At 43.0% G+C, this 14,348-nt stretch overlaps 1 protein-coding gene across 29 annotated transcripts in view; it reads left to right on the top strand.

The window, feature by feature from the left end:
• The window catches only part of macf1a (microtubule actin crosslinking factor 1a), a 228,628-nt gene that overhangs the window by 116,915 nt on the left and 97,365 nt on the right, over nucleotides 1-14,348 (top strand). For all 29 annotated transcript variants that reach the window (XM_047605949.1, XM_047605955.1, XM_047605948.1 and 26 more), the window contains 14 exons: nucleotides 5,057-5,223; nucleotides 5,314-5,426; nucleotides 5,739-5,845; nucleotides 6,029-6,148; nucleotides 7,153-7,248; nucleotides 7,576-7,703; nucleotides 7,781-7,874; nucleotides 9,417-9,571; nucleotides 9,845-10,157; nucleotides 10,961-11,089; nucleotides 11,191-11,268; nucleotides 11,787-11,948; nucleotides 13,269-13,373; nucleotides 13,735-13,830. In XM_047605949.1, coding sequence (XP_047461905.1) covers nucleotides 5,057-5,223; nucleotides 5,314-5,426; nucleotides 5,739-5,845; nucleotides 6,029-6,148; nucleotides 7,153-7,248; nucleotides 7,576-7,703; nucleotides 7,781-7,874; nucleotides 9,417-9,571; nucleotides 9,845-10,157; nucleotides 10,961-11,089; nucleotides 11,191-11,268; nucleotides 11,787-11,948; nucleotides 13,269-13,373; nucleotides 13,735-13,830 — 1,863 coding nt within the window. The remainder of the gene's footprint in view (nucleotides 1-5,056; nucleotides 5,224-5,313; nucleotides 5,427-5,738; nucleotides 5,846-6,028; nucleotides 6,149-7,152; nucleotides 7,249-7,575; nucleotides 7,704-7,780; nucleotides 7,875-9,416; nucleotides 9,572-9,844; nucleotides 10,158-10,960; nucleotides 11,090-11,190; nucleotides 11,269-11,786; nucleotides 11,949-13,268; nucleotides 13,374-13,734; nucleotides 13,831-14,348) is intronic.

Below are 14,348 nucleotides of genomic sequence, written 5' to 3'. Positions count from 1 at the left end.
GACATCCAGACAGAGCACCCTTTAGCAGAGTGTCTCTATTTCCTAACCAGTGTCTTACTTGTGAGTTAGTTGATTAATCCAGGTACTGGCACTGAGCCTTAGAACAGGTGCTGCTAGGCTGCATGGGAACGATATGTTTCAGACAAAGCTGCTTAAAAGGTTGGAAGCCTCAAGAAAAGGTTGACTTTGCAAAACAAGGCAAACATTAGCTGGGTGCATCCCAAATACTGTTTGTTCTTTACCACTCTGAAATAAATATCGTAGGGTTCCTCCATTGTCCTCCTTGCTCTGATACTCCTAATACTCCTAACGAAGTATAGATAAAGGTGTGTGACTTTTGCACTCCAAGGAGTTGAGTGTAGAATATTTTTGCCTTTAGAGCCTATTTTCCAAACCAATGGTGTATGATGCCAAGAGAAGCTTTCACAGCTCTTGATTTGTATGACTGTAGCTTTTTTAAATGGTGCCCTTGTTGTCATTCGTGAACCATGTTTGTAGTCACGAGGCTTTATGTGTGTTGTTATCAGGTCTGTAAAGGCCCTGTACGTCACCCCCGTCTTTCTGCCTTTGTTCTCGCAGCCTAATCAACGCAGCACAGCCGGTCTCTGCATCCTTCTTTCGTTTTAAGATCCTTCTCCCCTCCCTCCCTGCTTATTTTTCTCACACCGCCCATGCTCACGCGCTGCTGACGTCTGTTTGAGTGTGAAAGACAGACAGCCTGGGTGTTTGTGTGACGGAAGGGTCATTGCTTCGAATGACAGTGTTCGCTTTGCTGCCGACTTGAAACTTATCATTTCCTGCCACAAGCATTATAAGTCTGTGGTGGTTTTAACTGGTTAATCAGAAGGTGGTGACTGGTTCATTTAAACACCAGCATTAAGATGCTCTGAGTATATATACTGATACCAAACTTTTCAAATGTCACAAATTAACTTTTTTTTTTTTGTGACAAAATCATTTCTGATATATCTATGATAACTCCAAACATTCAATACCGATGCTACGGTCAGATTTATATACATGCAACGCCACAGATCAGAAACATGCAGCTCCACATGTCAGAAACATGCAGCTCTACACATCAGAAACATGCAGCTCTACACATCAGAAACATGCAGCTCCACGTGTCAGAAACATGCAGCTCCACATGTCAGAAACATGCAGCTCTACACATCAGAAACATGCAGCTCCACATGTCAGAAACATGCAGCTCTACACATCAGAAACATGCAGCTCCACATGTCAGAAACATGCAGCTCCACATGTCAGAAACATGCAGCTCTACACATCAGAAACATGCAGCTCCACATGTCAGAAACATGCAGCTCTGCAGATCAGAAACATGCAGCTCCATTTGTCAGAAACATGCAGCTCTACAGATCAGAAACATGCAGCTCTGCAGATCAGAAACATGCAGCTCCATTTGTCAGAAACATGCAGCTCTACAGATCAGAAACATGCAGCTACACATGGATAGTGAGGGACAGGATATTACTGTATTACATACAAAAGTCAAATCTGTCTTTAAACTCTTGTGCATGATCATGAACTCGCTGCTGCATGACTTCACATCTTGGTGCTGATTTCTGCCCATTAATCTTGTTGGAGCATTCCTGTGCTGGCTTACAGCTTCTTCTCCTTCTCCTTGAAAATAAAAAAGGCGCCTGCAGTGACACAGCTTACAGATGACAGGCACGTTTCACCGCCACAGTTCAGCTTGTTCCCTTCTCCTTCACGTGATGAAGTGCAGCACAGCAGCTGACATCATGTGAGGTTGTGTTGAGCGTGTCTGGTTTGATGCACAGTCTCTGCTGAGTCATGAGAAACACACCTAGTTTACCCTCAGTCCCAGCTCTGCAGAGATCCCCGGTTAAGGGTGTTTTACTGAGCAGCTGCGATCAATACTCCCGTCTTGAGCGTGTTCCTGCGTCATGGCTTTATCCGTGTGCAGTTTAAAGTGCAGCTGTCCTTTGTATGTGGGAGTGTGTTGCCCTTCTCTGCATAAAAAAAGGGATTTGAAATGTGCATTCATTAGTGAGACGGGTGCTTTGTTGAACCTCGAGGGGACTCCTACCACTCCACCACTAATCCATGCACCCACCCGACTGTCTGAAGCTCTCCGTCCATTTGTCGATCAATCCTTCGTCCGACCTTTTACTTAAGGATTTTAAAGCCAAGTTTGCAGTGATACCTTTTCTTCAGGTGTCCATCTTCTTTGTCTCCTTTTATTTTTGTCCTACCTGCGTGTCTGCCATCCTCCCCTCTCCCTCCATCCCTCGCTTTCCCTCCTCTCTCTGCGAACTTCAAAGAGGCCATGTTTCTAAAAGAGGGCTGGTCCAGGGCCCCCGGGGGGCTGCTGGTGGGATCATGGATGTCTGTGACTGAACACCGCCGCTACTGAATTCGCTCATGCATGTTTCTCTGTTTACTGAGACATCACACACACAGTACATGTAGACAAATGCTTAGAAGCGAAGATAAACGTTAACACCAGCTACTCCTGCATCATGTGACCGGATCTTCCGTCTGTTATTGTGTGTGCAGCTTATACTTTCTGCAAACTGTACTTAGCATGTTGTCGTGTTCACACATAACTCTTTTGTTGTGTTGTTTTATGTCTGAATAGCTGCTTTAAGGTAATTCAGTCACAGATGCATCCGTTTATGATGCAGGAAGAAAAGTTGCATCACAAAGGTCCAGTGGAGATGCTGAAGAAAGACTTGTATTATTGTCTGTGAAGATTCTCCGTTATCCAGATCTGAAACGAACAGGCAACTTTCCGACCTGTCCAACTGTCTTTGTTTAGCCAGACATTGACATCCATTACACTAAGGGTGCTGCAGAAGACTCGGCCCAGTTAATTAAACAGAGGTTAAACTGAAGAGTTTAGTTTGTTGTGAGATGAATAGCCAGCAGGATAATTTGAAGAAGCAGTCGATGTTGAGCCGAAGACTGCGGAGATTGTTAGCGCCATAAAGAGATGGATCGGTCCTCTGCTGGTTTTTCCCTTCAGCACATTCTGAATTTGGTCCCGTAATGATGAGCTCTGGCCTTTGAAGAACGCTGTGAGTTGCTATTGAAAACTCGTTGAAAACTAGCACACATCAAGTGAAGCTACGTATTGATAAATATTTGCCACGGCTTCATCTCGGTATGTGTTCGCATGAAAGAATGACGTGTAAGAGTGAGTAGAGGATGAGACGCTGCAGCCTCTCTCTGTGCAGATGCAGCCCTCACACTGAGTTCTGTATCTACATTCAGACGGAGAATTAGACGCTCTGTGTTTCTCTGCAGAAAGAGGTTGCATGTGCAAACAGGGCGTCAGATATCTGCATAAAAACACAGCTGTTTCTACATCAGATTTGTAGTTTCAGCTTTGACTCCACTGTCATGTTTGCTCTGCACAGTTTGCACTCTCAGTGGGAAGAAATGCTATGCTGCCTGTTTGTATCACAGGCATCTTAACGGGAGATGTCCTCATTAACGCAGGACGTGTTTTCTGCTTTCATTCGAGCCTGAATCTTGACTTTACAGATATGAAGCGTGTGTGTTCGTGCAGCACTCTGTTGCAAATCACCCCTTCTCCTCTCGCCTGGCCTTGATTTTCTCCATCGCTTTATCCTGCTCGCTCTCCTCCCTCCTCCCTCCACATCTTTTTGGCTGTTGCTGCAGTCTCCTGGCACACGCTGGACTTTCATTCTGCTCTATATTAGCAGCAGAGAGAGACACAAAGACACACAGAGACAGGAAGACAGAGAGGGACAGAGAGGGAGAGAGAGAGAGGCAGATTGTTGGACAGTGAAGGAGGGATGACAGAAGAATACTGATGACAATAACGGCAGCCAAGCACAGACTGCTACTGCACATACGTCACTCTGCCTTTGTGGCTGTGGACAGTTGGACCTGAACTGTGCAAAATGAAAGGAAGAAGGACGCTAAGCTAAAGTGTAGCTTGGTGCATAGATCAAGAAGCTGGCGTCTCAAAAGATGTCTGGTGTCTCTTCAGATTCAAAACTTGTAAACAGGTTTTTATTCAGGAGTCTCACAGGAGCCACATAAAAGGCTCCTAATACAAACCAGGAAGTTTAAATGGAACAGAAAAAAAACTGTGACAAAACTACTGCAAAAATCCCAGTGACAAAACTGAAGCAATTTGTGGGCCCTTTATAGAGTTAGTGATATTAACCAGTAGATGAGAATCTGGTGAAAAGGCGAAGTGGCGCGGTGAAGAGGAGGAAGATGAGAATCGGAGCAGATTGATCAGCATCTGAGGCAGATGAAAGAACAGGAAGAACTGAGCAGACAGATCGAGGTTGGGGGCGGGGGAGGAGGCCAAGTGTCGAGTGTGGAGGGGTGCGCGGGCTAATAAGGACGCTAGGCTGAAGGTGCTGCAGAGAAGAGATGGGGAAAAAAAAGACGCATTAATAAAAAAAAAAAATGAAACTCATTCAGATTGTTGTGTTTTTAGTCGTCAGGAAGAGAAATGGAGGCTGAGAGAGGAGGTGATGGAGTGACTGAAGTCAGGTGGATTATTGTTTCATGGGGAGATGGATCACGTGGTCGTTTTCTGCCGACTCATTGTTGCTGTAGCTGTGTTGCTACACTGATCAGGCTTAACATTATGACCACCAGTGCAGCGTGATGCAGATGATTCAGGTCCTATGATGGAAACTCTTGGGACAGTTGACTCCGAGGGCCGTGACTCATCCAGTCTACGGTCCAGTGGAACTAGTTTTAGTCGTGGGTCCTGCACAATTTCTGCTCGTCAAACCCCTGCATGTGACTTTATAGCTGCTACAAGAAGAAGGCACAACATTATGACCAGAAAGTGTTATTTACTTCTTTTGTCAGTGGTCATAATGTTGTGGATGATCGGTGGTGTATGCATGCAGCAAAGACTGTTTGTATGTCTGTTTTGTCAGGATTTTTGTGATAAAGGTGCAACAGAGGATTAGTGTCTCTTGCTCATCACATCTTTGTTGACAGGACGTGGTGAATCCTCATAGTAACCCTCCACCTCCTCCTCCTCCTCCTTCTGTCCGTCTGTCCTCTCCAGATTTCAGAGATCTATGTATGCGGCGAGTCGAGCGACCTCACGGCCAAAGAGAAGCTGCTATTATGGAGCCAGCAGGCGGTAGAAGGCTACCCCGGCCTCCGCTGCAGCAACTTCACCTCGTCCTGGAGCGACGGACGAATGTTCAACGCTCTGCTGCACAGATACAGGTGAGAGGAGGAGGAGGAACTGGTCTAAAAGCATTAAAGGACGCGGACAGAAAGCACGGCGACACATTCTCCTCTGGGTTTGTTTTCCAGGCCAGACCTGATCAACATGGAAGTGGTGTCGCGGCAGGGCAACCGTGAGAACCTTGAGCAGGCCTTCGAGATCGCAGAGTCGTTAGGGGTGACGAGGCTGCTGGACGCTGAGGGTGAGATGCAAATTTTATAATATTCTACACAAAGAATCTTCAAAACTAACTATTATTTAGGCAGCGTGCCAACACGTGGAGTTAAATTTGCAGCTGTAGTTTTTGTGTGTTCAGGTATCTTGTCTATGCCCCTGTATTTGTTTTTGTTTTATCGCTAAAATTAAGGCTGCATCCAGCAATTAGCCTGCACCAAGACAGGCAGAGAGTAACACATGTTAAAAGTCTCACACTGAGGGATAGTTTTACTTGGTTTAAGTGAAGTCCTTCTTAAGTTTTTGTTTTTATAAGTTTTCTCTCTTTTGTTTTGTTCAGATGTGGACGTTCCATCTCCAGACGAGAAGTCAGTCATCACTTATGTCTCCTCCATCTATGATGCCTTTCCTAAAATCCCTGAAGGGGGAGAAGGCATCGCCGCACAAGTACGTCGCATGCAGACTATTTGAGCTTATTGTTTAAGGATAATGTGTTTGTGTTTGCCCGTCTGTGGTGCAGCATCTTGTGTAATGAACTGGAACTTGGAAAAAATGATGCAGTTAATTGAATATCGTTGTAGTCATTTCCCATTAAGGAATAATGGCTTTTGTCTCCTGTCTCTGCATCAGGAGGTGGACCAGCGCTGGGCAGAGTACCAGTCCAGGTTCTCGTCTCTGCTCCAGTGGAGCCGCCAGCATACGGCCCTCATGGCCAACAAGAACTTCCCACAAAACCCTGTCGAACTCAAGGTGAGATCTCAACTTAACTGTCTAGATGTTTAAACCTGGTATTAACATCCACCTCCTACCTGACTTTAACCGCTCGAGATCCAGTTTCAGCTTTGTGCTCTGACTGAAAATAAACAGACATCATTTGAGCTGCATTAGATAATTAGAGCAGCTGATGTCTTTAATGGGTCACTTCCTGCTCCTTTTTACATTTCAGAACAATGAACAGAGCAGTCGTGACTCGTCACTCACTGAAAGCAGACACGTTAAACTATTATTTATTTATTGGCCTGAGACCTGCAGAAATCTCAGAAGACAAAGACAGTTTTATAAAAGCCTCATTATGGATGAAGAGACGCTGTGATTTCGTCTTTTCTGGCGTCATTCGTAATAGCGTCTATTTGTAGTTGTAGTTGTGAACATCTGTTAAAGTGGCTTGTTCCAGATTTGATCGGATTTAAAATCCATCCTGAGTTTATTCACATCTGCACATAAATCTGAGATGTAAATACCGCGTCTGAACAGGTTATTGCAGATTTCATGCCGATGCGTCCCTGCATTTCACTGTCATGGAAATAAAAGCTGTGTGTATTTTCTCAGCTTTATCTGTTCACCGACATGTAGCCTGGAAGGGAGGAGAGCTGACAGGCAGCTTTCTGTGAAAACCTTGAAAGAACAAATAAAGGGACGAGGGGAGGGGAGACAGGTTTAATAATGCGGAGGTGCTCGGTGAAAGAAGAAAAATTCACATGAATAAATAAAGTATTGCTGAATTTTGCACAAGAGAGGTGTGACACCGAAGGAATAATAATGTAAAAAAGAAAGATGCAGCTGTGAATCTAAAACATCATCTGAGGATGTGTAGGAAAGATGGAGGGAAACCGTCACATATCTTGAGTTAATGAGCCCCCGGGGAGAGAGGCTGTGATTACAAGGCTTTTACCTCTGATAACACGTATTGACTTTGTGATTGACCTCAAACAGTGACCCCGTAACGCTCATCGCGCTTTCTTTGCTTTCTTCAGGCACTTTACAACGAGTACGTCCATTTCAAAGAGACGGAGATCCCTGCGAAGGAGATGGAGAAAGGTCAAATCGAACACCTCTACAAACTGCTGGAGGTAAGAGGGAAGCGGCGGAGGAAACGTGGCCGACACGCACTGCCCGGCGTGTGAATCATGGGGTTGAGCTCAGGGGGGCGGTTGTGTCAGTGAGAGCGTTTGTTCTTCGTTGGTTCTCGTCCTGAAGCGAAGTGACTTCCACCATCGTGTTTTTATCAATGCGGCGGATTGTTTGATTGAACACAAACTCATGACGGCTCATGATAGTTCCTCCTTTATCTCTGCTCAGCTGATGCGTGTGCCCGCATGTGGTGTGACTTATCAAATGTTCATGGACTTTGTTTGCGTCTTTGAACTTGATGTTGACTTTTATGAACGTGTGTGCAGGTGTGGATAGAGTTCGGTCGTATTAAGCTTCCTCAGGGCCTCCACCCCAACGACCTGGAGGAGGAATGGGGTAAACTCATACTGGAGATGCTGGAGAGAGAGAAGGCTCTACGTCCAGCTGTGGAGAGGTATAAACACACAAATCTATTTAACTGAAGCATGCAATTCAATCACTTAACGTCTGCATGTGTCTGTGTGTTTTCAGGCTAGAGCTGCTGCTCCAGAGAGCAAATAAAATCCAGAACATGGCTCTGGATTGTGAGGAGAAACTAACTCTTGCCAAGAACACACTCCAGGCCGTGAGTCCTCCACCTCCTCAATCCTTTAAACCTTTAAACTCCGTGTCCTGTTAGGGACAGAAGTATCTAGCTTTACTCTTTAGATAACTTATGGTGGTTATGCTTTTGGCTATGATATTTTGAAATTTCAAACACAAATCACTGCACCGTGTAACCTTTAAAATGTCATAAAAATGTTAGAGCATAAAGTCGAGATGTTGTTGAACTATTCGCCCGTTTAGACGGATAAAAACATTAAATCAAACATTATCTGCAAATGTGGAACTGATTCAATCTCAGAATGCATCTTAATTTCTTTAAAATAGGATTAAAATCTTTAGGTATTTGGGATTAGCAGGACCTAAGAAGTATAAAAAAATAAGAATCGTAGTAGTTTTTGAAATAAATTGTGTGAACAAAGGGATTATTTCACTGTATATTCCAATTTATGTCACCAACGGAACCAAAATATAAAACTGTTAATGCCAAAGAAGAATTGGAGATGATTAAATCCTCAAAGGTATACTTGTAAATTTGTTTAAATTTTCATGTCATATCAAACTAGAAAAGGTAATAAGCATAAATAAACACGTGTATTGACCCTTCACTACCAGTACATGGCAGACAACAGGTCTAAATTTAGCAGAAAAAGCTACCATAAACCTAAAACGTAATGTCCCCATATGAGGACACCGAGTCTCAGGAGGTTAAATACTGACAGGTCGTTGGTAATGTCTTTCCCTGGATGAATACCATCAAAAATATATTTTTATCATCTATTATAATTTGCAAAGTAATTGGAACTGTGTCTGACTCCAGTGGAGTGAGATGGGAAGTAGCAGAGCCCTAACAACGAAGTGAATTAGAGTAAAACACTAAGTTTGTTTGTGAATGTGCCACATGAAACACAGACGTGGAGGGTTATGTTTGAATCTCAGGTAAAACTAATCCCATGCAAATAGGGTTATAGATTAATTTTGGAATTTAACCGTTTATATGCCAGTGTTTGTGATAGAGCTTTGTTTTTTAAGGTAAAATTGCAAGGCCATCACAAACACTGGCATGTAAAGGGTTAAAATCCAGAGATAAAACAAACATTTTGTATTTATGGTCAGGGCTGAAGTTTATTAAAAGATTTATATAAAAGAAAAACGGTGGAAAGGGTTGTGAGGGTTAATTTCCTCATACACATGTTGGGTAAACATACAGTAATTTAGTGTATTGTTTTGCAATCTGTAAAAGCTGTTCAGCGACAATAAATATTTGCACTCATACACACATTCGCTTTTATTTGTTTGTCTGTTTAAGCCTGGACACAAACTCTGAGTCATCGTCCTAACCGCTGTTTCATTCCCATCGTTTTTTTTTTGTTGGTGTATTTACTTTTAGAATAGTGTTTGCAGCAGCCTCTTTTCTCTCGGAGGCCGGCTTTGGTTTCACTGTTTACTGAATCTATGCCTGGGGTGGGGGAACACTAAACCTCGGGACATCGCGCTCCGTGATAACACTTAAACTGAGCAAGCAAACAAGAAGACCTGATCCTCTCCCTCCTCTGGTGTCCAGGACATGTCCCGAGTGGAGAGCGGCGAGGCGGTGCAGTGTGAGAAGGAGCTGGCCTGCTACCTGCAGGACTGCGAGTCTCTGATCAGACAACTCAACCAGGAGCTCAGAGTCCTCCGAGACGAGAAGTACTACCAGGTGGAGCAGCTGGCGTTCAGGTGATGATGGTGGAAGACGATTACATTTAATATATCTGGGAACAAACAGCTCATTATGCTTGCGTTTCTTCATTAAATCTTATAATGATCTGCTTCTAATGATTACTTCATGCATAAACATCCATGAGTCAAACAACGATGGAAACAGCTTGAGCTCCTCTGTCAGTTTTAGGCTGCTGTAATGAAGAATCACCGCTGTGAACTTAACTCCACGCTTGTGTCTCTGATCAGAGTGTCCTGTTCATAAGTTTCCACGTTTGTGTCTGTGATCAGAGTGTCCTGCCTTCAAGAGGAGCTGGTCTCCCTCAGATTACAGTGCTCCAGCGTCTACAGGAAAGGACACTTCTCTCAGGTTGGGACGGAGCACGCCATCCAGACGGCCATAGACGGCGGCGTTGGCTATGTCGGCAGCGGCCTCTCTCTGGGCCAGACGCTGCTGGGAGCCGTGGGTGCCGTGGGAGCCGTGGGAGCCGCCGTGCTGAGGCAGCCCATGGCTCGGTCCCAGCTGGTGGCCATGTCTTCATCAGAGGACGAAGGAAGCCTGAGGTTCATCTACGAGCTGCTGGGATGGGTGGAGGAGACGCAGGTCAGACTGAGTGGAGACCAACCTCAGGATAAATTAATCATTTTAAAATGGGGCTACGAGTACAGAGGAGGATTAGGAACACTGAAAAATTATGTAGTTAGTGATTTTTTTATTTTTTTTTTAGACTAACTTTAATCTGAGATTAAAGTGAGAATTCTGAGAAAAAAGTCAGAATTTCCACTTTAATCAGAAGTCTGAGGAAAAAAGTGAAAGTTCTGAGAAAAAAGTGTGAATTCTCACTGAAATCTCAGAATTCTGACACAAAAAGTCAGAACATTGAGAATAAATTCAGAATTCTGGGATTAAAGTGAGAATTCTGAGATAAAAAAATAAAACACTAAATTAAACTACAGTTTTCTTCATTATTCCCTGGATTTTGGTTGGTAACAGATGGACAAATATTTTCTAAATTCTGCAATTTCCTTTTTGTTAAAAAAACACAAAATATTAGAATTATTTAAATATATAAGCGCAGTTCTATTTTAAAATGTAAAGAAATACTACCATTCACTTTCTCAGATGATTTATTTCATAACACAAACACACTCAATTTACATTTAAACAAAAAATACAATAAAGCCATCATTTTTTTTTGTTGGGCTCATTACAAACTATTGTAAAACCTGAAGTAGAACACTGTATGAAAGCCCTCACCATCAGAATTGATCATTAAATAAAATTAATATTTCCTTAAAGTGTTAAATCTACATTAAAAGTTTCACAAAGGCTTGAAAACAATGTGTTCAACTGAAACCGAAGAATCAAATAAACACTGAACGTCTTGTCATATTTGTGTTTTCCAGGATCTGCTGGAGCGCGCTGAGTGGGGCGCAGACCTCCCGTCCGTGGAGAACAACCTCCAAGAACACAACTCCATACACAGCGCTGTTGAAGAGCTGATGAGCAGCCTGCAGGAGGCACGAAGCTACGAGGTAGCGACACACACATCACATCACATTCCTCCCTCCGCCCGCTGAACGCAGACATCCTCACACTCACAGTTTCTAATGGAGCTAAACTTCCTCCCCTCCAGGCTAAAGTCACTCCCAACTTTAAGAGCAGCTACTCCGACACGCTGGCCAAGCTGGAGCACCAGTACTGCAAACTACTGGTCAGTGTTTCTGCTCCTTGGTCTATGTTTCTCTCTTCTCCCCCTTCAGTTAATCCGGTTACAGCGTGGCAGAGCTGCAGTTCTGCTTCGCCTCTCTTCCCAAATTTCAATCTATTTCTTTATCCTCTTTTTTTTGGTTTTGATGTCTTGCTAAATGTACAGCTTTCTTCTGCTGCCTGGAGCCATTGGAGTCTTAATTTTCTTAAATGTCAGCAGTATCCACAATCTAAGTTAAAAAAAGAATTAAGAAATGACATGGTGGAAATTGGTGCATCATGTTTTAAGATTTTTATCATGGAAAATGAATTTTAAGCACCTTTTACTACTGATTCTTGCTCTGAAAGTTTCTATCTCCTCTTACCCTTTATTTGCACTAAGCCTGTCTTAGTAGAGTTCCAGTAAATGCACCACATCTAACAGAATAATCCAAACCAGCAGAAAATAACCCCCCCACCGTACCCACCCCCTCACACTGCTGATCAGCGTGGTGATGCTGTTTGTTTGTGCGGTTGCCGTAGGAACATTCGTCATGGCGCCTGCGGAGCTTGGAGAGCCTGCACGCCTTCGTGTCGCACTGCACCGAGGAGCTGATCTGGCTCAACGAGAGGGAGGAGGAGGAGATCGCCTTCGACTGGAGCGACAGCAACACCAACATGAACGCCAAGAGAGAGCTGTACAGCGTGAGTGGACGGACGCGAGCGCTGACGGATTCCTGCGTCGGAAAAACACAAAATACAAAACTCTGATATTTTCACCATGTGGCAAATAAATAATCTCTACAGAACACTATTATATCCAAATATATTTCCTAACTTTAAAAAAAAAAACGACAACTTAAGACTCACCTAATGCAGCAGACAGAAGACTGGGAATCTGAAATTAGTAGATTTATTATTATGATAGTGTCCGTGTATGTTTTGGTCATTGGGTTTTCCTTTCAGAAAACAACATTAAAAAAACAAAAATTATCAGTTATTTTCTTTTCTTTTTAAAATTCAGAACATAAAATTGAAATTTAAGGCATTTTTCTTCATTGGGGTCGAAAAGAAACACAACAGAAACAAAAAACCTTCATTTTTTTTTTTTTTTTTTTCCATAATGTGCGACCGAAAGTTGTAATTTTCAAAGTAAGAGCACGTGTGAGGATGGTGCTGTGTAACAGAAGTTGTTGTTTTTCAAAACACTTAAAGACGATATGACTGCAGAACAAGTAAGCTGCATATTTCAGCTAAAAACTAGACATAATTACATATAATCAGGGACTAGTTAGCTACTAGCTAACATTACTCTGATATGCCTGCAGAGATTTCTGCAGATGATTTTTGCCATCTCAAAAATAACGTCAGGGTAAGGTTCTGAAGACATTTTAGCCTGGGCTAGCTAGGTGAAAGCACAGGTAGATACAGAAGTCATATACTTGGGCGCTCATGTCATAAACACAGTACTGTCCTCACACATGCTTTTATTTTGAAAACAGTAACTTCTGGTTGCAAATTTTTTGGCAATGACAGAAAAGGTGTTTATCGCTTCTCGACACTGATAAAGACATTTTTTTTTAATTCTTGTAGGTTTTTCTCTCTTTTTTTTATGTCCTTTTCTGAACAGAAAATTCAATAACCAAAACATACACGGACCATGGCAGTAGTGACTGAAAGTATATGACCAATGTATCGTATTATAAGTGTCATTATAGTATGTTTGTATAATTATAGTATTATTAATATATTATGATATTATGCATATATATAGTGTGTATGTTTTTATCATTATTGTTATTATAAATATAAGTGTAGTTATACGAGGAATGTATGACTGTTTATTTACTTAAATATTTTCATTTATATTATATTTTATGTCCTTTATGGACCTCAGGAAGATTAGTGGTCACCGAGGCAGCAGCTAATGAGGATCCATCCAATAAACAAACAATATATTTCCTCCCTATTAATATACATTGAAGATAAAATCCAACCATCCTCCTTTTCCTGCTCTGTTTCCAGGAAATGAGGTTAGAGCTGGATGAAAAACGCGATGTGATGCGGTCGCTCCAGGACACAGCCAGTCGCCTGTGTCAGGAGAACCATCCAGCCAAGCAGACGGTGGAGGTGAGTAAATTCAGCCGGACTGGATGACCTTTAGAGACGTCAGCTCTCTGTAGCTCTCCTCCTTCACCGCATGATACATTCACAAATATAAACTATAATCAGGAGTGAATCTAGTCTTTTATTATGGCAACAAGTGGGAGTTATTATGTGCATGTAACGGTAGAATAACAGCTGTAGTTGTCGATGCTGCCTGTCACGTCTCCTCAGCTATAGACTGTGGATGAGACCACATGATGAAGCCAAAAAGCCCAGAAGCAGACAGTGTTCTGATCAACATCTCTGTTGACCCCCCGCAGCAGATGGGTTACACTCCTTCTATGATGTAAGGCTGTGTAAATTCTTTTTTTTTGTTATCGTCCAGGCGTACAGTGCAGCGCTGCAGACCCAGTGGCAGTGGGTGGACCAGCTGTGTTTGTGCGTAGAGCAACATCTCAGAGACAACACGGCGTACTTCCAGGTGAGACGTTGCTGATGTTAGTGAGTGTCTGACCTTAGCTTTCGTGGTGGAGAAGAGAAAAAGAAAGTAAACAAAACAACAAAGGTCAAAGGACACGTACACCGATCAGCCACAACATTATGACCCCTGACAGGAGAAGTAAATTTAAACCATCTTGTGACAGTTCAGTGTTCTGCTGGGAAACGTTTGGACCTGGCATTCTTTCATGTGAATGTATGTAGCACCCACCTAGACCAGATCAGACACCTCCCACCCCATAGTAACGTCACTCCCTGACAGTATAATAGCCCTTCCTAGCTTCATAGTTAATCGTAGCACTTCCTAGCTTCTTAGCCTCCCAGCGAATAGTTGTTTCCTAGCTTTAGTGGCATTCCCTAGCCTCACAGCTAATTGTAGCATTCCGTAGCTTCCTAGCCAATAGTAGCATTTCCTGACACAGACACACACACAAAAACAGTTCAGGAACAACTCAAAAAAAACACATGAAGATCCAAATTCACTAGATCTGAAACTGATCA

The sequence above is a fragment of the Mugil cephalus genome, chromosome 14 (genome assembly GCF_022458985.1).
Source record: "Mugil cephalus isolate CIBA_MC_2020 chromosome 14, CIBA_Mcephalus_1.1, whole genome shotgun sequence".
Lineage (NCBI taxonomy): Eukaryota > Metazoa > Chordata > Actinopteri > Mugiliformes > Mugilidae > Mugil > Mugil cephalus.
This window is presented reverse-complemented; position numbering and strand designations above follow the sequence as displayed.